We start from the raw sequence: 26554 nt of genomic DNA on the forward strand, positions 1-26554 counted from the left end.
AATAACATTTCTCTATTCTTTTGTAAATCCATCAATAGCTATTTTTTTCTCAGCATGAAATATCCGCATCCATTGTCTGTCCCAGAAATGGAAAACATAAACTGGAGGAAGGCTCAGAAGCCACGGAATATCAATCAGTCTGCAAACAAGTCGGAGGTGTCAGCAGAGTAATGTCTTTTGTTCGAGAAAGAGTCCATAGCTGGTGCACACAGGGATTTAAAACAATAATCTTTCCGGCATAATGACTAGGTAATATGGATAGTCCATTTATCTTTGATTAGATTTTTTGATGCAGGGATTCAGTCCCTTGACTCCCTGTTTCATTATTCTTTCTAATTACCTGCACCGATTCGCCCATCAAGCATCGGTACACTGGCAAGATGTAATTGCTTCTGCCATAAATCAAGAAACATTTGGGGGTGTCTCTGGAGAGCTCCTTCTCCATTAAAACAAACACATTGAAAAGCCAGGCTTATGTTCATATTGATAAATCCAATCATTCATTTTGACATTTTATATTTGATGTGCTCGGTCTCCAGCCTGATGTTTGGTAGTCCTTACACTGTTTGACAACATGTGTATGGAAGCGAAGCTGCTTCTGTCTTCGTCTCATTAACATCAAGATTAGACTTGTCCCCACTTGAGAAAAAAGCACTTTGCATTTGTGATTTGGTTTCCAGTGAGTGATGCGTTACGAGTCACAGATGTCTGCCAAGGTCAAGGATCACATTGTGTCTCAATGAGGCCTCGGCAAAAACAAAAACATGTACCAATCTGCCCGGAGCCACATATTCCAGTTTTCAGGGTTATTATTCTAATTTAGTTAAGACATTAGGCAAATCAACAGCTCCCGCAGCAGCACAGTGGGATAAAAGTGGCTGGAGGTGGAATGTGAATGAGCTAAGTTAAGGCAGACAGAACTGGGACTTAGCTGTTAGCCTGGGGGTCAAAGTGATAATGCATGAACTTAGCTGAGGCAGGCGAGCAGACAGCACTACATTAGTGACCATTGCGTGTCTTAGAGTGGGTGGTTTCTTCTGAAAGCGACACAGCTGATCAGGCACAAACATGGATTATTATCAGCTACACGGGTACCACTGTTCCCGCTGCATCATATTTGTCAGGAAGCTTTTTCCTTTCTTTTCACAAAGTTGACAGGGACCTTGATATATCTTGTGTGAATTAGATTGTTTGTGTTTATGCCAAACCGTTATGCATATTAGGCAGTGTGAATACAAATGCAATTTTTTCTCTGAGGAACAAACAACCTTGTGTTCTTTGGATGAAAGCTGCTGCGACCAAAGGTTGCTTTTATAATAACATTTTTAGGTGTTGCATTTGTTTTTGGGCTAGCAACTCTTAGTTTGCCTTATAGCCTACTGAATAGAAATTACTTTACTTTTAAAGACACCACAAAGTCTTTTTTTCATTAGATCCAATGAACACAGGAGGACATTTTATATTCTAATAGAATGGCAAGGGCACAAGTTGGCATTCGATTGCTTGAAACTTGCATGAAATGTTAAAAGAACACGATACTACTGCAGCGAAACAACTGATGAGAAGTTATTTTGATCTCTCAGTCCGCTGATAAATGTAGTTCTGCATAGCGGTGGATGTGTGTGTGATCTGTTGACTTCTGGCTGTCCTTGCTTAATAGCATCTTGTCTGAACAAATTCACTCTGCCCGGCCACTTCGGCCTCTTGTGAACCGAACAGTGAAGAGTGGCTTCAACTGATGAGAACGCCCTGTGTACTGAAATCACTGGAGTGTAGCAAAGTAAGTGGTCCCCAAAAAAAGCACTCACTACCTTGTTTTTCTTTACAGTAGTTAATATTCTCTTTGGGGTCAAGGCTTGTCTAGGTATTCTACCTTCCTGTATTTACTGCATGTGTAGTATATCAAGTTTTAAAGCGGCACCAATCAATATTCTTCAGTGCAAACTGTGGTGAACATAGTGGAGGCTTTAGCTGCGGATGAGCCAGACATGTTTCCAAAACAGAGCCACAAGAGTGAATATTGCACATTCATCAGGTGTCCTGAAACACAACTCCAAATTAATTCATATGGTGCCCCATATCTGATCTTATGTGTAAGATGCTAACACCAGCCAATAACCCAAAAGGAGAATCTTTTATTTCCTCTCATTAATTTTCTCTTATGTGGAACAACTTCCTGAGACATCATGACTCCTTCTCCTTCTCGTCTTCTAACATGGGCCCATGTCCCGCACCTTGGCTTGCTGTCCCAGCTAGCACACATCTACTGAGCGAAAGGTTCAGTGCTAATTTGATTTTGCAGGCTACATAGCAAATACGCTAGTTAGCTAGCACATTTAGCATCTTAAAATCTTACAGAAAAATGTCAGGATGTGTTTGTCTCCATGATAAATGTAATGGTCTTTATTCTTCAATAGAAGAAGAAGACGGTACTTGTCCTTGGCTTATAAGCTACACAGTTCACGTTTGCACTCAGAGGCTGGCAAGCTAAAGGAGCGTTTTGGATTTATGTCCAAATGCCTTTCTATGATAAGAACATTTACTTATTTCTGACTGCAGAAAGGAACATATGTTATCATGATGAACAGAACTACTTTAGGTACATCTGTTAACATTATCAACACGCTCATATTTGTGGTTAATACATGGCACACTTATTCATACACACATTGTGAGTGTCTTCCACTCCAGGGTAGTCAGTGTGGAAGCTACTACTTAATGTTTCCTGCGAGCACAGATCTGGTGAACTCATGGCTGTAGATGCTGCAGCAGTACTCGACTCCCACAGTTCCATCCAGCCTGCGTCCTCCCACTGAATATGTTCAAGTGGCTTATGTGGAAACACTCAGTGGGATGACTAAGGTGCGCTGGCAGTGACCCAGGTTAATATGGTTAAAACACTTGAGTGTCTGCAGTGACAGGGGCAGGCAGCAGGGTGCTGGATGCAGAAAGCAGAACAGAAGTCTTCTGAGTGTTATAGAGGAGCGCGGTGGGGGGGCAGTGATACTGTGGCTGCTGTACAAGCAGCTGTGCTGAGGCCTGCATGGTGGCTGAGGTGGCTCTAACAGTCATTTCCCCACAGTCAGTCTGTTTCTGCAGACCTTGGATTAAATCAGCAACTTTTGTAATGGGGCTCATGTGCAGCAGGAATCCTAATTAAACACTTCACACAAAGCCACTTATTTCAAACGTAATTGTCATACAGAGCGGAGGGCTGGAGACGAGGCACATGGGCTACAATCAGTAAAACACAAAGGGTTGATGATAAATGCAGAGTATCATCACATCACAGAGAACAGTATGGTGTTTGGGTGGAACGTAAAAGTCACATTTAACCATGTGTGTGATTGCAGAGACTTTGTACAATGTTTGGACCACAGACGCTCTCAATGCTCGAGCATGTTAAGTTTGTGTTTTGATATAAATGATAGGTTTGTGCACTTTGCATGTAGCACACTCAACATCACAGTGCACTACTTCGCTCCAACAATAATAAAGACTCTTTGAACCTGCTCTCAGAAAAGCAGAATTGACTTGAAGACGTACACCATCAAGGCATTTAAAGAGATACCAGGATTCTTACAAGATCACGTTTGTACCAGACGCCCTCTGACAAAGACCTGCGCAGTCTAAAAAGGTTTTTGACAGTTACAGCCAGCGTCTGGAGCAGCAAACAAAATAAAGAGTATAAACCTGAGCTCCTCTGGTGGGTGTGAAGTGGGATCAAAGTGCTTTGGGAAGCCTGTGCCATGTCTGGGTTTGCTTAATCAAGTAAAAGTACACAGCGAGAATAAATCACTTTGTACGTGATTTATATATTTCATTTGGAATTGGAGAAGTGATTTGAAGTGGCTGCTCATGTTTTAAACTATTAGTACATGGCTATCTATGCTCTATACCTCCCATGTCCTTAAAGATATTTGCTTTTAGTTGTGGGGTTTCTGCTGCACTTCACAGAGACCAGTCACCACCAGTCACCAGCGTGGGCTGCAATGTGAGGCGGATTGTCTGTAGAAAAGTTCAACTTCTGTTCTGAAGGTGGTTCAAACAGAAATATAAAGTAATGCTTCCTCTTTTCCCAATGGGTTTGATTAAAAATAGGCTATTTAGTCAGTGCAGAATAGATTTCTTAGTTCTAATGTGATGGAGTTGAAGCTCCATCCAAGCATGTGATGAGTGAAACGATGATTACACTCCTGAGGTTGACCATGCATGTATGCAGGGCCAGTTGCACAGCATGCAAATTAAATCCTATATGCGACATACATGTGCAGCGCTAAAGCTGTAAACTGCTCCTGGCAGTGGCGTTCGAGTTGAGATGGAAACTGTTAACCTTCACATTACGGATCAAATAGCAAAGAAATATGTTAACACATTTTCACAGTTCACTAACTGATACGGGGGAGAAGGCTGCTCTACCAACTGGAAGTATTAGCTGCGTTCATAGTCGTGCTGTTTTTTTTATCCTGCCCAACACAGCTCCTGAATATTCATGATTGAGACTCTAAACGTCAGGACGCAGCGGCGGCGCTTCCTTCCCTAACAGAGAGTGGAGAGGCGGGGAGGAGAGACAGCATGCCAGAGCCCGGCTGCATCTCCGCATCTGAGGGCAAATCTGCTCTCAACTCATCCTGCCCTGCACCGCCGACCAGAGAAACAACAATGGACTGACGGAACACAAACACAGCACGAGAGAGACGGAGGAAGAGAGAAAGGGAAAGAGAGAGCGAGAGAAACGCCGCCTTGTTTTTGAAGCATGCACATATTCTCTGGACATAAACTCCTCGGGTTCATATTTGCAGAGCGGGACGGATCGAGTGACCACAACGCCTTTGGAAAGGGGGATGCCACAGCAAAGCAGTGATAGCAGGAGGATGCTTCGATGCGAGCGGTTATTGCAGTGCATCTCCTGTAAGATGGACGAGACATTTTGGGGCTAAAGAACTGGCGACTTATCACGTTGCGAAGGAAATATGTTTTGCAACTGCCGTGGGCTGTTCTAGAGGATCAATCTTCCCTGGCGTCATTCCTCGCTTGTAATATGTAGCTCAAACGACCGCAGAGCGCGTGCAGCTGTTTCTCGGCTTGTGAAGCCCATAAAAACATCCCTCATCACCGGCTGGAGCAGAGCGCCGTGGCAGCCAGCAACCTTCCCCACCTTGAGTCTCGATGTGACGGGACAGATGCCCCGCTAAGAAGTGAGCGCAGCCTCGAGAGCTGTCCGTGGTGCTGAAGGGATCCGGCTGCTACTCGGGTCTCCACGAGTTGACCTTCTCTCCCGAGCAGAAAACCATCCTCCCGCAACACACAGTAAGGTGGCAAAGCAGGCCACCGCACATGGACAGTTGCTGGGCTTGACTGAGTCAGCCAGACAATATTCTCTTTCATGGCAGTGGCACGCAAAATCAAAACTTTGCTGACCGTCAACATTTTAGTGTTTGTGGGGATTATCCTGTTCTCGGCGTACTGCAGGATCGCGGACCGATCCGAGGAGCTCATCCAGATAGGGCGTATGTCCGACCAGAGGCTGCGAGCCAGGAATGGCAAAGTTTCCAACTTGGTGGACAGGCAGTCTATTCTCCAGAGGCTGGAGAGGCTGGAGGATGTGGTCTACAACCAGCTAAACGGTAGGATACGGCTTGATCATCTTAATAGCAAAATCTGCGATTTACTAGTAAGGAAGTCATCATCATAATGAAGCAAATAACGACCAATGCAACTGCAACACTATATGAATTGTGGCCATAAATAGGCAGTCTTTGTGCAATGTAGAGCACTTATGGCTTTCTTGTGTCCTCCAGAATCCAAAATGTGCTCAGGCTGCATGCACTGGGCTGGGGTGAGTTTATTTTTCCTGGACTTGAAGCATGACTCATGCATATTTTTTTCAACCTGTAGCCTCATTTCTGTGATGAAGCAGTGAAGGATCAGCTTGATTTTACTCATGAAACCCCGTCAAAGTGTTGGAGAGAGGAGGTCTGCTGTCTCCAAAGCACTAACCCTGCTTGTTAGGAAGCTAATGCAGCAGGCTGGTGTGTTACAGTGCAATACAGGATGTGCTTATTGTGTTGATAGACTTTACTGGGCTGTTACTTTAACAACATATCAGGCTGCAACACCTCTAACCCATAATTGACTTGTTGTAAACTTCACATAAACTTATGCTTTAAGTGTTGATGGTTTCTGTAGTTCTGCGTAGAATCCCACTCAGAGGAAGTCTGTATCGCAGCAGCAGCTCACTGAAACATATCCGATTTAACAAGCTGTCTGAGTTTTGAAGGAGAGTCTAATGTAATGGCTCTATAAAGGAAAGACACACAGACTTGTATTTCATTACATGGCCATTAGTCTGTGGGGCAGTTTTGGTCTCCTCAGCACAAGAGCAACCTTTAAAATCAGGTTACATCTGACAGTAAGACACTGTTGGATGTTTTCTCCTTTGGGAAATATCACACAATCCCCACTGCCGCTAAACGAATCACTCATACTGACCTGGATACAAAATGTACAACTCATTATAATGAATGTAGGGAAATTATTCACATCAGCGTTAAATATCTTTAATGAAGAAAACAAATCTTTTACATCCTCAAAATTCATTTTAAAATCACGCCAAGCACCGTATTCCCATGTATTAAATGATATTCACTCCATTACTGAACATACATCATGTGGGCCAGGCAAAGCTAGTGGCTAGTGAGTGGGATTTAAGTGGTTGTTTATATGATTATTCATATAATATCAACATAACATATCATTATTGAGTATCCTGCCAAGTATTTTCTTTTAATCAATTTTAAAATTGGGAAAATGCCAATCACAATTATCCAGGGCTCAAAGCTATATCTTCAAATCAAATCAGTCTGAAACCCCAACATGTATTATTATATATATATATATATATATATATATATATATATATATATATATATATATATATATATATATATATATATACAAGCAAAAACAAACCAGACAAGCATTTGTTCTTGAAAAAGAATGATAATCAATAATTAAAAATAGTTAATTATATAATAATAATAATTTCTGTCGAGCGAGTAAAAGTGAGAAAGCATGTCAAATATTCCACAACAGTTCTTTTTTACCAAGAATGTCTCTCATGTAACTCAAAGCACAAAGCAAAGTCATCAATGACTGACAAATAAGATGTCACATCGGCTCTCAATGACTCCTGCACAGCTCATTGCTGTAATGCAAAAAGAACCTTTCTTGAATTGAGTGTATTATTATTTGGACGGCACAGAGCCCCCACACTCAAAGGATGTTGAGGCTAAGTGGGATCGCAAAAAAACCTTTTCTCACACTGCTCTGGTGTCATTCTTCACTGTCAGTACATAATTGCTGCACTACCTTGCAGCCCACGCAGATTCTCAAGCATGTGCAGGGGGGTTGATCAGTTTGTCGATCAGCAGCAATGACTCAGTGATTGTTAATATTAAACCTTCGACCTGTTCACTCGGCGCTGATGAGGGACCGGTTTTAAACCGGAGACTGCAGAAGCTAATAATGACACATCGGGAACGTTACTCCTTAGCATGGTGTTATGATTGATTTCTAATCTATCAGTGAAGTCTATTTCTATTCACCAGTTTACTGGTCTCCTGGGAAATTGTGACTTTATCATCTGTGTAAATTAGAGGCTATAGCTCAGACTGAAGGGGAGCTGTGAGGGAGGGGGACTAGGAGGGGGAAGGAATGTATTTCATACTGGTCACCAGCAGAGGTCACAGATATCTTAATACCTCTTTAACTACAATTCAGCCCCCCGGAAGTTGTTAAAACCTTGAATTCAAATGTCAGTGTTTCCTTTTCATTGTGAATATGCAGTACCTTCATCGAACTGGTTGTAGTATTGGAAAGATCCAGAACAAAACAGTGCGACTGTGGACAGTTTCTGCATGGTCTTGTTATTACGCCCGAGCTTCGGCAGCTATTTGACTCTCACTCTGTCACTTTGAGTTATGCTTGGCATCTGGCATCCAACCAGCAGGCACTGCCTCTCAAACAGTATCCTCTCAGTCACTTAGCTCTAAATAGAGGCAATGCAACCCACATAGGACCAGTGCTGTGGGACAGAATCACACTGTGTCCGCACAACTCTTTAAGGACTGAAAGAAAAAGAAACACTGTGATTTGACGGGGTCGTCCAAGCTGAAATCAAAATATGAAATATGTCACTTTTTATTGAGCCAATTTTAAGTGGGTTGAATTCTTTATTTGGAAAAGTGTAATTGGTAATTTACTTTTTTTCCCTGAGCGTTGGCTGAAGGGCATCAACCTCCTCTAAGGCTCATTGAATGGAGTTGCATTTTGTGTCAAGTGTTTTATGTTACTGAACATCATATGAGCTTCATAGATTATTCTCAAAACCCTTTACAGGTCTTTGAAAAGTGGAGAGAGTCACAGTCGATTATGGGCTGAAGAGAGGAACAAGTAATGAACTAAGTGCAAAACTGGCACAGTAGCCTGTATTTCCAGTTAACATAGGAATACAAGAGAATAAAAGCATCTTGGACCTACTGTTGGTGTGAATCGAAAACGAATTCACTAAATTCGGTATCCGGCTGAACTAAATTCCAACTTGAGCTTCACATAACAAAAAAGCTGAATTCATTAATTCAACAAATCCAGTTTTTCAAAGTGAGCCTGGCAAATTCAAATTCAAATTTGCAAACAAACTCTACAGACACATCTCTCTTGCAACGCAATCCAAGTCTGAGACAGAAAATGAAATCAATTGCAGTTACATAATTTTTCTTTGACAGCGGCAATGTGTACCCAGGAGTGCACACAGGCTGGAAACGTTCGCTGGCTGTCACGATTCCTTCATGATTTGTCTTGAGCTCTTTAATGGTACACTTAATCATATCCTCATATCCCAGGTCACTGCCCCTTTCTCTAAATCGTGCACAGACCACAAATTGTATTCTGTGGCCATTGGGAATAACTGTGGTGAGAGGACGACTCAGTGCGCCAATAACTATTACCATGTCCGGCAGCGATATGAAGTAATTGCCCATTCCCTCTGTTGTTTATTGCCTACCAATGGCATGCCACAGGAGCTGCAGCAAGGTCCAATTAGATTTGAAGGACATAAACAAGTCGCAGAATTTTTTTATTATAGTCGTAATGGATGGTCACCAGACTCTCAACGGGAAAACAACAGTCAAGCTTTATCAGCAGCCCATTCTGCACAGAAATGAGCAACATGAGGGTTATCAGCCGCTCTGCGGTGGATGCCACCGTCCTTGGTAATCAGATGAGAGGTTTTAAGCTTGTTAACAGGCTTATGAAGCAGAGTTCTGACCTTAAGTACTGCATTAGAACCAGCAAATACCTCCTCAACGGTACTTACCTGCTGAAGCCCTGTGAGTCTGACTGGCCTAAATAAATACTAAACCCAACTAAGATAAGCTGCCATCTTTGAGAACGAAATAGAAATCCATATTTTCAGAGGTATTTTCAAAGCGCTCAGATTATTTACTAAAGTAGAAGTATTTATACCACAGTGTAGAAATACTTTGCTTCAAGTAAAAGTTCTGCATTCAAATGTTTACTTAAGTAGTAGCAAAATATTATGATGAAAAGTACTTATTATGCAAAATGGCCCATTTCAGAATAGTATGTATTCTATTACTGGATTATACATTTAAATATAAATGATCTATCTATCTATCTTATAATTATTGATTTAATAATGTGTTCATCAGTTTAATGTTGCAGCTGGTAAAGGGGGGGCCAAGGGATGAAACACTGGGCGATTAAGTTTATCTTAACCTATTGTTACGGCCCCTGCTTAACCTGTCTTGTGTCAGTCACTGTGTTGTATGTCTTTAAGGTGTCAGTGGAGCTGATGGCAGTATTACGTCAGATTTGGAGCACCTGGGCGCAGCGCACCTCAGGACCATAAAAGGCCCAGCATCCGCGATGCTGCGGTCTCTCCCTGCCTGAGCCAGGAAACCACGGGTTTTTGGCTTTGCCTTTGTTTACAAATAAATCCCTATATATTTTGCCATTTGGTGTCCTTATCGTCTGTTTATCCTGCCCTAGAGCCGGGGTTATTATGTGATTTGGCCTTAGCACGAGAACTCTTTGGGCACAGTTGTGACAGTTGTCACAACCTGGCTCGAGAGGAAGTGACAAGGAGGGAGACCACACAATCAAATAACTTTGCTATGTGGTTTAATTTCAGTAAATGATCCACAAAGCACAAACAAAATACAAATAGCAGGCAGCAGGCCAGAGGGAAGAGCCAGAGAAGATCTTGCAGGTCTCTTTATAGCCTGATCCAGCCTGCTCAGGTGTTCTGAATCAGTGACGAAGAGATGACGAGGTCTCAGCTCCACCAATCAACCTCCTGAAACACAGGTTAAACACACAACATGGGAAGGACAGGACAGGGCCACCTCTGAGGTCCGTCACACTCCCCCCCCCCCCCATAAGACAGGGTTCCTACCCTGGACCCTACCCTATAAACCACTAACCACACATTATTATTGATCTAAAAGATGCTTGGCCGAAACAACCCCCCTACCAAACACAACTTTACCGAAGTTAACACTCCTTCTCCAGACTCGGCAACTCCAGCCTCAGCAACCTTGGTGCCTGGAAGCAATTTAAAAGGAAGGGAAACCAAAACTGCAGAGGACAATGTACAAAACATGTCAGTCAAGTACAGGGTAGCTTGGTTACAAAGGTGCACGGGACAAGGCATCTACCATAACATTATCTTTGCCCTTAATATGGCGGATGTCCAGTTTGTCGTTTTCAAATTGGTTTTCCGTCGCCCACGTCAATATCATGGTCAATAAGATTTGTTTTCGAAGGCGTGTCCAAAAATAGGGATGGATAACTTCTCATCAGTTCCACCAACTCTGAATTATACATAGTCAATTATTTGTTCATTATATATTGTATTATTATCTGAATCTTCAAAGTGACCACAGTTTTCAAATCAATACATAATATATAAATGTTTTCAGATTACAAGAGTAAAAGCTTTTAGGATGAGGACCAATGCAGGTAGGTAGGCAGGTAGCTAAGAAGATAGGAAGGTAGTTAGGTAGGTAGGAAGGTAGGAAGGTAGGAAGGTAGGAAGTTAGGAAGGTAGGAAGGTAGGAAGCTAGTTAGGTAGGTAGGAAGGTAGGTAGGTAGATAAGTAGGTAGGTAGGTAGGTAGGTAGGTAGGTAGGTAGGTAGGTAGGTAGAAAGGTAGGTAGGTAGGTAGGTAGGTAGAAAGGTAGGTAGGTAGAAAGGTAGGTAGGTAGGTAGGTAGTTAAAAAGGTAGGTAGGTAGGAAGGTAGGTAGATAGATAGGAAGGTAGGTAGGTAGGTAGGAAGGTAAGTAGGTAGGTAGGAAGGTAAGCAGGTAGGAAGGTAAGTAGGTAGGTAGGTAGGTAGGTAGGTAGGAAGGTCGGTAGGCGTAGGAAGGTAGGTAGGTAGGTAGGTAGGTAGGTAGGTAGGTAGGTAGGTAGGTAGGTAGGTAGGTAGGTAGGTAGGTAGGTAGGTAGGTAGGTAGGTAGGTAGGTAGGTAGGTAGGTAGGTAGGTAGGTAGGTAGGTAGGTAGGTAGGTAGGTAGGAAGGTAGGTAGGAAGGTAGGTAGGTAGGTAGGTAGGTAGGTAGGTAGGTAGGTAGGTAGGTAGGTAGGTAGGTAGGTAGGTAGGTAGGTAGGTAGGTAGGTAGGTAGGAAGGTAGGTAGGTAGGTAGGTAGGAAGGTAGGTAGGTAGGTAGGTAGGTAGGTAGGTAGGTAGGTAGGTAGGTAGGTAGGTAGGTAGGTAGGTAGGTAGGTAGGTAGGTAGGTAGGTAGGTAGGTAGGTAGGTAGGTAAGTAGGTAGGTAGGTAGGTAGGTAGGTAGGTAGGTAGGTAGGTAGGTAGGTAGGTAGGTAGGTAGGTAAGTAGGTAGGTAGGAAAGTAGGTAGACCGAATGAAATTTCTGGACGGGTTTTTAAAGGACAGATCACATTTTTTAAATTGTTTTTGTCATAGAATTTGATTTATTGATTGCAGTCAGGAAGCAAATAGAATTTCAACAAATATAACAAAAATGTTTCAAAAGTAAATTGCCACCCCTAGTTTTAAGGTCAAAATTAAATTGGATTAGGACTCAGATGAAACTACCTGACCTTCTTTTAATTGCCTCCCTTTCTTCTACTATTCTGTCACTCAAATTAGAAATGCTCTAAAAATAAGCTTATGAAAATCAGATATTGCTAGTAGCAAGTGAATGTGCTACTATTCAGTTCTCTCCTCTGACCAGCGCTGGATGTGTCATTGGTTGAGCTCGGCTGTTGTCCCTCTGTCACGGTCCTACTGAGGCTGTTGTCATCAGCCATGCATGTCACTCCCGGCCTTCTCCCAGTGCGTAGGTGCTGATAGGATTGCAGCCTCACAGGCCCGGCTGCATCACCAGATATGCTTCTTATCTATAATGCCCAATTATGGCAAAGAAACCAACTCTGTTTATATGCTCAGCCTGCTGGGGCAAAGACTTGATGAAAGATGTCACACTCTCTCTCTTTCACAGTGACACACACTTGATTCTCTGACTGTATCTTAATGTTACACATCGCGGTGTGCCTATATGTTGTTGTGCACTGTGTAATGGAGGCGGCTGCGGGGAAGCACGGTGAAGCATGATGAAATGAAATATATTCCAATAATGATATGTAGATGAGGCTCTGGTCGACAAAACAGTTTTAGAGTCAGATAAGAATCAATTCTGCTCAGCCTTGAGGAATCATGTTAATGAATTCAGCGGCTAACCTGACAATCAGCAGTCAGCCACAGACAATAATGGCAATCTTAGATGTAGCGAGCATTCGTCCTATTTACACTGTGGCCCAGAGTCATGCCAGTGATTACATTACTAACATGTAATGATGACATCCAATGAAGGAGGGACACAGAGGCTGGATAATTGATTGTTTAAATGTTTTTCATCGCCTCTCTGCACTTTGATTGTTGTTCATCCATCTTTTTTTAGCGAATTTTGACAAAATGGAACAAAAGTGTTTACAACCAGTACCAAATAGTAACCAAATACAAATACATTATTCAGGAATGAACAGATTATGCAGTCTGAACAGATGCAAATGGAATTGGAATTTGTAATCAGATTGACCTTCAGCCACAAATTGGCTTAGAAATCACACAAGAAACCAAAAGATAATCACTTTAATATGATATAAAACAGTAAAAATCACGACATCTCCACACTGAAAACAGCATTTTCTGACATGTTTGCATGAAAAATTACTAGATTATCAAAACATTTGCAGATGATTTTTCTTACGATCAAATACTTGATTTGAGGAATAATCGTTGCAGCTGTATCAGCAAGACGTTGCACAGTGCAGATTTGGCGCTATGTTTGATATTTGGTATGTTTAGTGCATAATTATCATAACCAATTCTACCAGATGTGTTGTGCAGTGCAGGATAATGTTTGACTGACAGGTGTCATTTACACCTCGTGCTGCTATACAGACAGAAAGAAGATGAACTGAATTTCATAGACGACTTTATTTTGTCTTGACCTCCTCCCTTTGCATGCACATGCATCTTTTTTAATTAAGGCACGTAGATGTTTTGTGTGAAATGAACAGATACAGATAGCAGCTCTACATGTGTCGTGCTTGCTCCGTCATGCCAGCTCTTGCAGGGCTTACATTTTTGCAAAAAGACAACAATCCATTGTTTATAGATAATTTAGGGGTCTTGTGCTTTCAAAAGTTGTGGGTCAGAGTTGTTATCCTCATGCTGCTGTTATGAGTGCTAAAATAAATGCAACTCTCAATATTTCATAGATTTGTTTTGGCCTTTGAAGGCTTTAAACCTCTCTGGATGGAGTTATTTTCCCTCTTCTGGAAGACATCACGGAATCCCCCACCCTCCCCTCACCATCAATATTTAGAACTCCGCTGCATCACTTCGGACACACACATATCCACTTTTGCTGTTAAATCATTCATTAAAAATTGGGTCATCTTTGAATTTGAGACTATCTCATGAAGGCCAAATCAGACGCATTCTGAAGGTTGCTGTATCATTTATAGCTGCTTCGGGTTTGATGTATCATGTCACGGGGATTTGGACAAATGGATTGTGAGGAACAAGCACAGAGACAGATGCCTGCTCAGACACAATGAGATTCAAATTGACGCCTGACAATGCAAGGACACACCACATCCGGCTTTGGATGGGATTGAAGCCTGAGTGGAAGAAGCAGATGTTGTAACTGCCTTCTAGTGAGATGATGAAAGCGCCCAGGTGCCGTTTGGAGAGTGAGTCTCACATCAGGAACAGTGAATGAAAGAAAACTTCAGAGACAATTCATTTTAAAGCTGTGTGGTCAAATACTACAGCCTGTGTTTTAGTGTCTAAATCAACATTTAGAGTGTATTTGCTGTTGTCACTATCTGTTACAGCACTACAGTGAGCGGCGTGGGCCTTTAGTCATTGTCATCCTTTTCTGACCAGAACATAACAGCACACTTGCTGGATGCTTTTATACAAAGTGCCTCACAGGATCATATGTACATGCATTTTTAACTCATGCAGTCACCGCAGGGATAGAGCTTTTAATCCCCACAGTGTTAGTGCAACGCTCTGCCCACAGACGTACACGGTCCAATTCTCCCTTTCAAGAAAGGTATTAAAAGCTTCTATTTTGGTTTGTGAGCAATCCATTTTTGGAATTAAATGTTGCCGTGTAAAGGAAGCATTTTGCTGTTGATACATTTATGCATATTCACACATGTTTTTATGACTCTCTGCTTTCTTCCAAACAAATTTCACAAGATGAAAAGAGGAAATAGTGAAAACCTTCAAATCTGAGCCAGGAAGAGCAATTTAATTACCTCAAATAACCTACCAGGCATTATCAAAACAGGTCAGTAGCTACATGAAGACAGAACACTGCAAAGATGTACAAACGTTTGCAGTTAAAGCCAAACAGCATCAATTTGCTGCAGTGCTGTTTTAACAGTGCAGATATAAAAACTCTCCGTTATGGCATTGCTTCTGCAGAATCTTTAAATTGATGTTGAAGTGCGACAGACAGACACCAGTGGATTAGATGTTCTGGCTTCTTATCCCATAATGAAATTTCCTATAATCAGACATAGCAAGTGGAAGAGTGGGGGAATTCAAATGATGCAGCGACCAGAAGACAAAGATGGCAGGCATTGTCATGGTCCCAGGACTCATGCAGAGACAGAGAGGCCCTCCAGACTCGAGTCTCCGGCTCTGGAGGGTATCTGTATTAGTGTGTGACAAGGGCCGCTATGCCAGATGGCTTGTCCGTGACGTGAACCCCACCCATACTTGTCAAAATGCCACCACATTGGCTGGGGCTCGTGCAGGGTATGCTAAATCCTTCTCATGGGTGAAGCCAGTTTGCAACCATTCAGCTCCAATTACAAATCTTCAGTAGCACCCGAGGATTTGAGGCCATCCAAATATGGTGATTACGTCGCAGTTCCTGGAGGGGTGAAGCTGAGAGCTGAGCTCTTCATTGGTATTCGCTGTTTAATTACTGTCTGTGTGTCCATCTGTTGATTCGGGAGAACAGACGCAGCTCGATTATTTCTGTAGAGGCCACACTGGAAGCTTGGCTTGCACAACAATCATCTGACATTATCCTGCAGTTTCATGGAAATTTAAATAGTCAAACAATAGTCAAGCCGACAGAGACACATATGAATAAACCTGACTACAGGCTTTGGTTTTGGGGGCATGCCGGGTCAGAAACAGGGTCGGGTTATGTATTTCTCCTATTTGCTGAAGGGAGAGTCTGTAATCTTTCCATGACACAGATATTACATTTCATGTATTCCTTTTTTTTCCAAGAGTTACAGAAAAAAGCAAAAATAGTTCAGTGCAACACAACAGCATAAAGGTTTGTTTTCCCATATGTCAGGGCTTTATTTAAGTAATAACCAATACGTCCAGTAGATATAATAGTTTCTATTTCCTCTCTTGATACGTAATGTGGGTCATGTAACAATGACAACATGTTACATTTGAAATATGTTTTGAGTTGAGTACTGAGGGAGGAGGATGTTCTATTATTGTATAAGTCAAAGGGGAGAGTCCAAATCAAACACTAAGAACCCTAGGGAGGGTTTTGCTTTAAAAAGAATAAGGTGTATCCCTCATCCCAACCGAATCATTTCCGTGCAGTCTGATTCAGTGAACAGGCTTTTTTCCCCACCATCATCCAAGACTTCATTTTTGACACTTAACCACATTTTTTACTTCCTTGTTCGGAAAGAAATGACTGTCACGGTACCAAAGCAGGGCTCATTTTAATGTGAGCACAGGGGTATTTTAAGTCCGACACTTTAAATCTGGTGCTGAATTTAGTTTTGTTGGACCAAAGAAGCCCAACACGATGGGGACGGCCAAGGTCCGGCTCAAATTCCCCATTAAGCACACATGTAGGCAATCTGGCCTCTCCTCGGGGATTCCCTGTGGGATAAAAGGAGCTGCATGGCACAAGTACTGCTTGAATAACCATTTCAACGTTATGGCGCTACGACACACTGCTTCTATAATGCTATAATTAGCCCTGTAAAGCCATTAGTGGCTCAGTTAACATCTGGTGGCTCCATGCTGGACTTAAGGTCTCTATCAGACTAAATTGAAATCACATTTTAATCCAAATGGTTAAGTGTTTATCATTCTGTCTAATGCAGTCAGGTCAGGAAAAAACAAGCCTTAGATGCGGTGAAATTAATTGAGAAAATGTAACTTTTTTATTATTATCCATACTTTCCATACTTTTCCTCCTCATGAGTCGCTTACGTCTGGTATATACAGTATTTATATTCACCACGTCGCTCTGTCCCAAGCTTCATCAGGTTACATTATTTGATACAGCAAGATATTAAGTGTTATATATAAGATATATGTGTTATCTATATTTTTACCCCAGAAAAATGTAAGTAACTGAATGAATATCTTTATAACATTTACATAATCTGCTGCTAAAATAATACCTGCAGGAAAACAGTGCAGTGTGAAGTCCTTTCAACATTGGCAATGACTTGTTGGCAGCAATGTAAAGAACATATATTGATAATGTGCGTGACAGGGCAGAGGTGGGGTGCAACACTAAGGCAACCAACATAGAGATGTATAACAATATAAACTCCTCAGCAGCTACAGCTAACGCACATACAATAAGAGAGCCGACATCATTTTAACACACTACGTAGTGCACACTTACAGCTGCACGTGTCTAGGCGATGCAGTGGATGTTAACGTTCTATGTGCAGTGAGTTACATCCTTCAACGAGTGTGTTGTTGTCCTTGAAGTCCTCTTCAATCTGCTCTAGTTTCAGATAAAATAACCAGTCCACTCTGTCCCATTGTGCTGCTGGTAGTCAAAAGAAATGAGATAAATGTTCTGCCGTCAACTGTGACAAAGATTATTGTCACAAACAAGCAGAAAGGCCGAACACGCCTCGCTGAAGACTGAAGTGAGCAGAGACGTCTCCACTTGAGGATCCACCTCCTCCAACATGTTTTGTTTTATTTACATCGTTCAGCATGATGCAGGTGACTCATTAAAGTTGTTTTTTAACTATGCCGAAGTACAATAACTCCCCAATTTAATTTAATTGTTGTACATTTTCGTACCGTCCACCACCCGGCTCGGGGGTGCCCGCACCGCTCGACCGTGCTGACACCTGGCACGTGAATGTATATAATTATAAATGATCAAATGTGTCCGTGTGAGCCGGCTGCAGAGTGTCTCCTCTCTGAACATGAAGCTTTGCCCTCCCGCGGCAGCTTCTTCTCTGCTGCAGCTGCTCACATGGTAACTCTTCAGCTCCAATCTCATAAAGTTAATCAAGACTTTTTATATGACTTTGCTTCTTAATCTGTAACAGATGGGACTTCACATGTAATGAAGTAAAAGTAATATTTAAACCCCCCCCCCCCCCGACTGTGTTACAGTAACAAAAGTATACATACTTCCTTCCACCGCTGCCGAGCTGTGAACTGTAAATTGTCTGTAGTCTGTAGGGTTGACCCTTTCACCACTGTGTCTCTCCGCTCCTGCTCTGCCTCCTTGACTTGAGATAATGTGGGTGTTATGCAGCTTTTTCATTGACAGGCAGTGTTTTGATGCTCTATGGATGATCACCTCTGGGTCTCGGAGCTGCCATACAGCAGTCTCTTCACACTGCTGGAGAATGTCAGTCATCTGCCCCTCTGCATCTCACCTGTCTCTCCCTGTTCTGCGTGTGTGTCCGCCTCCACACATGGTCCTGTACGTCTGTATGATTGTCTCTCTGTTTTGTCATTTTCTTGGCAGGTTTGGCGAAGCCCATGGGGCTCGTTGAGGGACCCGGAGGCCTTGGCCAAGGGGGAGCTGCCGCTACTCTGGGAGAGGACAGTCATGATATCGAGGGGAAATACGAGGAGTACGGCTACAACGCTCAGCTCAGTGACCGCATCTCCCTGGACAGGAGCATCCCCGACTACAGGCCTAAAAAGTATGTCCACCTCTCATTCCCTGTCATGTACAGCCTCCTTTCAACTACACCTGTCCCCCCCCCCCTCCTGGCAGGGTTTTGTAATGTTAGAGAGACTTGAAGGTTTGCCAGTTTAATCCCTGCTGCAGTTGATAGGCTCTATTTGTGTGAAGGCACACCGTGTGCAGCAGGACTTTTTGCCAGGAATATAGCTTTTTCATCAAGTGCACTTCTTTTCCCCTTCTTCTGCTTTTTGATATTTATTTGTATTTCGGTGAATCTCCAGAGCTGCGTTACAAGGTGTGTCAGAAACAATACGCTGTGTAGTTCAATCCTAGTGTTGAGGATTATTGGAATTTACAAAAACGTCCTGCAAACTCAGACCAGGTCAAAGGCGCAAGTGGCCCACTCGTGGCAACGAAGTCTGAAAAGCTTCATTTCCTCAGTTCACCAACTGGGTTTAAGTCAGTGTCAGTGAGACTTTGTTCTACATATGCCCCACAAAGAACAGTGCATGGACCAAAGCAACCAACTTTTTAAGTTTAACTCCAGGTGCTGCACCAACAATATATCTCCTAATGTTTTAATCTTTATCTTTATCACTAAGACTTACTACCAAACCACTGGACCAAGTCGCTGCTGTCAGAATGCTGATGAGATGCATGGAATGTCCTTTGGACCAGAAACTGTGTCTCATTGGTTTCCACAGAAAAATGCAAATGTCACACTTGTAAATGTAATGGCTTCCAGCGGGGGATGTTCCCGTACACCTGCTGGTTTATGACATTAATTTTGCACAGGCCGCCCCCAGTTTCCCAGTTGCACCAACCCAAAATGACATACTGTAAGTCACAGCATTCAAGAAGCATGAATTCATTAGTTTGTTGCTAAAAACACAATTTAAACAACAACACTTCCATCACAGTTAATGTTGTTAGCAGGGTAACGTCAGCATTTACAGAATTGTCTGTGATCCCTGCGCTGTTCAATAGAGCAGCCTTTGTGCTCCATCACCCCTGTGAAGCATATTTAATATGCAAAGCTGTCAACTTCCCCTCCACTTCTCAGACATCGCTAGACCTCTGTGCCTCCTCATCAGGGAGACTCTCGAGGGACTGCTACGACCTGCCGGTCATTTTAGAATTGGCTGGCATGTTTATTGCTAGCTGACCACTATTTCCTGTGCAAGAAGAATTACACAAGAGATACATTTTATTAAGAATAGATTTGAGGTTGTCTACTACAAACGCATTTGACTGTACCAGCTTCAACATCAGACATTTTGGACAGATCTGGGCGACAGACACACACATTAAAGCATAGGTCTTCAACATCGTAATGGTCCTTCAAGAGTCTCCCCCTGCACGAGCCGTCCTTACTTCCTGTTTGATACTTTTCATGTTCTTCGTCTGTCTCAGAGCCTTACCACAGGGCATCTCGGGGCCTTTGCTATGGGGAGACACACAAGAGAAAACGACTTTGGCACGCCTGATCCCTACATGAAAGGACATGGGCAAGATGATGTGATGGTTGAGGAGCTATAATGTTGAAATAAAGGGAATCTCGAATGGCTTTATGTTTTATGAAAAGACACCCAGTGGACTCCCAGAAAGCAGCCTAAATGCTCGTGTAAGATAAAATAAAATAAATGTTATATTTAGAAAGTGAACTACAGCTGTGATCCAGTGAGTGCTGCAGGAGATGGATTGGGGAGTGGGGGCGTGGGGGGGTAATCAGGGCTGCCAGGGGCGTTCATATCACACAGTGTCAAAGAAGAATGGCGACAGGCAGACACACTGAGAGGAAATCTGACGGCCAAGAGAGGTTTCTGAGGGCTTTAGTGGGGATAACAATTCATTTCATCCACGCTGCTTTGTTCCGAGCTCTTTTCACGCCCAGAAAAATGAGACAAGAGTGGAACGAGGGAGGAGGAGGGCGAGTGAAAAGGAGCTTGCTAATTAATAAAGTCAGCTGAGAGTGCCTCTGGAATGGAGGGTTTTTAGGAAATTCCTTTTTTTAATCAACTTATTCAGCAAAAAATGGGACAAAAGACAAACGGTAAGAAAGTGTTGGACGTTGTTCCCAGTTTGAAAAGAGGCTGTGTGTTTGTGTATTGATTCAGTGCTGCAGTAGCTTCACAGCTTGTGACTAGATTCTGCAGGCTTGTCACTTCTTGATCTGTGTTTCCAGTGTCCAGGCGTGTGTTTCTGATAAATAGAATATGTTTCGTAACCATGTACAGAAGCACATGTTGTGTCAAACAAGGTATAGCTTCAGCCCGTGACAGCTTTCCAATAGGTTCACTCTGTGATAAAGACTTGCTACATTTGTTTTGAAGCTCAATGGAAATCAATAAAGTGCAACGTGCAAACATAGTTCTCTTTGCTTTTCTGTTTGCGTCACTGAAGCAGCATTTTAAAGAGAAACATCAAAGCACTGCTCGTTGAAGAAAATGTATGTACGTACAGCCAGAGCATCACCGTTACTGATACTGTTAGGCTTTTACGCCCAACATGTTTGGTCGAGTTTAAAGCAGTTCTCTGCCTCACGCAGTATGAACGACTGTGACATATTTCTGTAATTATGTCCTGCGGGCAAAAGGTGATTGCAGCGCTGCAGAAGTGAGGCTAAATGCAGGAAGCAGTCACCTCCTGCCTAATGGGCTTTTAATTGAGCAGGAGTCATTGAGCAGAGGACTTTGATGACTGCAGGGAAGCAAAGTCCATCGCCATGACTGAACACTCCACACGTTCTCAAGTCTCTCGCTGTTTTAAACCTGCCAATCTGCAGCAAAACCGATTCCACCATAATTACAGTTGCAATTGTCTTTCGGACAAAAACCTGTAATCCCCTTTCACCATCCGCCAGCCTGTAGTTCTCTCTTCTGCCCTTCACTTCAGCAAGTGACATTCTTAACTGAGATACCCAGGGACTTAAGTAGGCTCTATATTATGGTGACTCCGAGCCTGCCATTCGCTGTCCTTGGGAGGCTTAACGTATGATAACATCTCATTGGGCTGTGGAGAGAAAAACAACAAAGGCAGGCGAGCTGGCGAGATTACTGATGCCATGAAAACAAACACAGAGAAGGTAAATGTAACTTGTGTCACTCGTAAATAGAAAAATGCAATTCAAGGCATCAAACCTGCTTTTCACCCTCCAGTTTTCAATATTTTATCAAAACAGTTAAACCCAAAACTATATGGAAGCCCAAAGGATCCATCGTCTTGTGCTTGTTTGCCTGTGGGAGGGTGATAACCAGAGAGGGAAGCTGAAGAAACAAGCTTACCTCATCTCCTAAGCATCTGATACTGCAGAATGGGATCGTAAGGTCTCCGCGGTGCCGGAGCTGCTGCTGCAAATTGTTGGGGGGGTGGAGGTGGAGAAATGACAAAGTAAACGATTATCTTTCAGAGAGGAGTGCTCCCGGATTGGAAAGTTGCTTTGGTGATGCTTGTACTGCGTGGGTTAGGGGAGGTTAATGTGAAATTTCACGGCGAATATGAGCGGCCGGCGGGGAAAAAGTCCGAGATGCGACACGGGGGACCATGCTGGTGGAGGAGGAGAAGAGGGAGGTGTGATTGGAATACATCTTAATCTGGCGCTCTGTTTCTGTCAAAGCTTGTTCCGGGTCAAATTATGAGCGCTGGCCGGTGAGCTCAGTCCCATTACAAACAGATGAGTCGATCGCTCATCCTGTTACGGCTTTACAAGGCTCCCCCCTACTGCAGACAGGTACACATTTAAGGCTGAGCGATGCCCTGAATTGGATCCAGTAACTAGGGCAATGGAACTACAATATCACTTTACGACACTGAAATCCAGCCTGGCACCACATCTCAACTAGAAGCGATGAGGCTGCTCTGCCCCCTCTGACACTTTCAAGATATTACTCTGGTAATATTCATTAAACGTAGCCTCTCCTCTAGTCGTATAACTGAACAGGAGTGCAATACATTACTTTGTTTTGCAAAGTTGCCATGTCGGAAGGAGTGCTTCTGGAAAAAAGATCTCCCCTCAAACTCACTGCCAGATTTGTCATTGTATTTATAGACCTGGCAAGGCTGATTGAGAGAGGCAATAGAGAAAGCTGTGAGAGGGAACAAAGGAGTTGCTGAGGGAAAGCATAAATGCACGGGGAAGGACTGAAATGATACAGTGGAGGGGGTTATCAATCAAAACACTTGTACATTTACTCTTACGAATAGGCGCGAGAGCAGGGCTTAAAGTATAGATATAGACCCTGCTTGCTCCATCACAAACACTCTCTGTGGCTTAGTTTCCCTTTTATTACCTCTGCTGTCAAATGCATGTGGGCTGCGGTAATGAAAGTGATTGATAACGGTGCATGAAATTAAGCTTTCCCCGTCCAGAACAGTGAGACTATAGGCGGTAGATTGTCATTTCTACGCATGAATCAATGCCAATATTAAGTTAAGGAGTCATGGAAGAAGTTAAATGAATGAGTGCTTCTCAGGCATTATATTGCAACCACCTTAACATCAAAGAGTTGTGTGAATATCTGCGCTGAGCTCGTAGTGTCGCAGGAAGCAGAGAAAAGATACAAGATAACAAGTAGCTAGTTAATGAACGAGTCAATCTTACCTGGTTAACACTATGCTCACTGTGTGCCCGTGTCTGCACTGTACACTTGGCCAATGATAGTGTTGTGGAAGTAGAGAGCAGCAAGCATGCATGAGTAGAATAAGTTTAAACTCTGAGAACATTAATATTAAAAGCAAACAGCTCAAATTACAAGGGATTCATTTACAATGCAAGTTGATGTGACAACCTTCCCCAGTTATGGATTGTTAGATAGATGTGCAAAGTAATTGTAATTGTAAGGTAAAGTCCAGAAGGAAAGAGGAAGTATTATTTTATGGTGATATGCAATTAATTTACTTTATCATTTCACAAGTAAATAAGACACCATCTGCTGTGTCATCCTTCATAATTGCATAGTTCCTCTCTTGCCAATTCTCATTGTTGAAAGGTGAGAACCTGCTAACACATGCTCGCCACACACACACACACACACACACACACACACACACACACACACACACACACACACACACACAGCAGTGGCTGTGGAGTACGAGGAGGGTTCCAATGGGTGGAGAGAGGAGGATGTAACTTTAGCACCATGCTGGGATCCATCTGCTGTGTGGCCGTCCCCCTGCGGCCTGACCCCATGGATGCTGCTGACTCAAGTTGACATCACAGTTCACTGGGGTATCAGGGCAGTGAGCACCAGTAGAGCTCAGATGGCTCACAGCAAGGGTGGAAGAGCAGCAAATGTGCCGTCTCTGAAAAAAAAAAAAAAGAAATATTCAAGGTAGACCAACACGATCACATTTTGCATCTAAAGATATGACTCCCACATTGAACAATAAAAAAAACATCAGCAGGGTCATAACCGCCGTTACATTTAAATAAAGACGAGGTTTTAATTAGAGAAATAACTGAGTGATCGTATGCAGCGCCACTGTTCCATTTGGACATTTAGAAAAGGTTGCTGTGTCTTATGAGTTGAGATTATGGATGCTCTTTTCTCTAGCAGCCCTAATTTGTGATTCAGGATGACAAGACATTCATTTTTAAATAACGGGCCAAGTGCAGTTCCAGCCTCACTCGTCGCCTCTATCGCTTCTAATAACCTGTGATAGCCCGTGAGACTGATGCATTCTGACAAATCAATATATTGTCTCATTAATCTTTCGAGCGTGAACGGTATTTTACCTGGCAAATGCAATGTGTCAGTGTCTCTACCGCTACTCTGCACTGATGTTTGGCAAAATACTTCAAGAGCTTAACAGGATTTACTGAAGCTAAACGAAACACATAGATTTGTTTACACTACAGTTGATTAATGTCAATTTGATATTCTAATAAAGAACAATATAACAAGTGTTTCATTACTGCCAAAATCTCTTGTAAATAATTCAACCACAACAATTACAATAGCCACCTCATTATCCCTTCATAATGAGGCAGCACTGCTGAATAAGATATGTGGAAATATGGAGAAACAAAGGCAGAAGTGAAATGCGTTTGTCAGCTGTTGCGTTTGGAGCCTAATTGGAGCGGCGAGGAAAGATGCTGGCTGTGTGTGTGTGTGTGTGTGTGTGTGTGTGTGTGTGTTCACAGTTGCCATAGGAATCAGCTAAGTGCTTCCGTCCAGTCAACAGTCATTTTAGACTTCAAAGCCCCAGTACGCCTGTGAGGAAATACTGGATTTTACTTGAAGTGACACGGACGTTTGACACACTTGAGATTATCAGCGGATGAGAGGAGCAGGATTATGGTGACAGACTGAGTTTGTAAGGGAGATGCTCTGGCACACAAAGTGAATGTAATGTATATTCACAGCGTAGTGTACAGTTCATTAAATAAACAAAACATTGGCTGCATTTAAAAGGACATTTCAAAGGATGGTTCTGATCGTATCGTCAACATGTTACATAGAGAAACCTGCGTTCACCTCCCTGTAAGTGATTCCAAGTATTATTATCCAAGTTTCTGATCGTCTGTGTCAGCAGAGGCCCGTGTTTGAACGCTCCACATTCAGCCGCACGCTTTAAGTTCTGTACTGAATGAATTACAAGAATTGGGTGAAGATTTTTGGATGAACCCAGTTCGGCTTTTGGCTTCCTGTTGTCTGCTGCATCTCACACTGTGATGTGGCTTCTCTGCGTGACCATTAGCAATGGAAGACAATGCAGTTTATCCTTGACATTGCCAAAGTCAGTCTTTATTTAAGCTTGTAGATCATCATTCAGATAGCATTGTTTGTTTTTAGCCGTGCTAGCTGCATTGCTCCAGGGGTGGACATGCTGCTGTGTCCCCCTCCGGAGGAATTGTAATCACTTCCTCTGACCTTTGATCGATTGCCATCTTGATATTTGGCCGATGCCATTTGTTTTTTTGCTACCAGAAGTGACATGAGATGGTGTAGCTAAGTACAATCGAACTTTGTAAAATACATTTTAGAGCATAGGTCTTCAACAGGGGGTCCTTGGCCCGAAAAACGTTGAAGACCCCTGTTTTAGACGATGTGAAAGAGTGTAAATCGGAGAGCACTCCGTGGTAACGACACCATACACTGCTTTATAATCTATTTGACTCTAAATTGGACCTGTGTTTACTGTTAGCATTATATGGTCTCCTATTCTTCATCTTTATAATGGTAAGTACTATATAGTGCGCTAACAAAGATTACTTGGTCATGAACCTGTCAAGCCAAGTATATACATACATTGTTCTGCTGGAGAAATGTACTTTTTACTGCATGTGGTTTCAGTATGCTAGCTATACTGCAGTACAGTACAGTAGAATCCAAGCCTGGGAGCTGCAGCTTCACCTTCAAATGGATGTGGGCCTTCAAATGATATCTTAGAAGATGTATTTTTTGTCTTTGTTGGTTTGGTGCACTGAGGAAAATATTATCCAGGATAAGTCCCTTTGTTTTGTAGATAAATATAAGGCTGTATGCACCATGGGGATACCCTGGGAATGTGATACTGAATGTTTTATTCAGCTCTTAAGAGGAAAAAGCATCTTAACCTCTAACCAGTGGAAGGAACTATGAGGCTTCTCAATATAATAAACAGGTGTAATCTCAATAATTACTGTATGTCTGCATTTACTGCTGGAGTGCTCACCGGTACACCTACATGGTTCATGGTCACATAGAGGTCCTTGAGGAGGTATCAGAGGACCATGAGGGGGTCCTGGGGGCTATAAAGGGGTTTTATTTCAAGAGGTTTCAGGGATCTGAAACGCCATGGTGTCCTAACTGTTTTTTTTAATTTTACACAGTATAGGCTATTCTGAAGTTGGTGTCATGAGTACACACTGTATAATTATATTTACGTAGCCTATCCGGCCGCGTGTGCATGTTAGTGCATGTGAGTCCTGTGTGTGGCTAGCTAATCGTCAACTGTACTGCGCTCTTACTGTGGCTACTGACGGGGTCCCCAGGTTAGCTCTGTTAGCATTGTTTCCGTTGCTTGCACTGTAATGCTATTCGCACCATTAGCTGCTAGCC

General features: G+C 42.8%; 1 protein-coding gene across 1 annotated transcript in view; it reads left to right on the forward strand.

Annotated features, from left to right (window-relative positions):
- The first annotated feature begins 4574 nt into the window (after positions 1 to 4574).
- The window catches only part of galnt9 (polypeptide N-acetylgalactosaminyltransferase 9), an 82300-nt gene continuing 60320 nt past the window's right edge, over positions 4575 to 26554 (forward strand). Inside the window, exons 1-2 of the mRNA XM_029440743.1 lie at positions 4575 to 5627; positions 18345 to 18525. Of these exons, the coding sequence (XP_029296603.1) occupies positions 5387 to 5627; positions 18345 to 18525 (422 nt within the window). The 5' untranslated portion in view covers positions 4575 to 5386. The remainder of the gene's footprint in view (positions 5628 to 18344; positions 18526 to 26554) is intronic.

Source organism: Cottoperca gobio, chromosome 9 (genome assembly GCF_900634415.1).
Source record: "Cottoperca gobio chromosome 9, fCotGob3.1, whole genome shotgun sequence".
NCBI classification, from domain to species: Eukaryota; Metazoa; Chordata; class Actinopteri; order Perciformes; family Bovichtidae; genus Cottoperca; species Cottoperca gobio.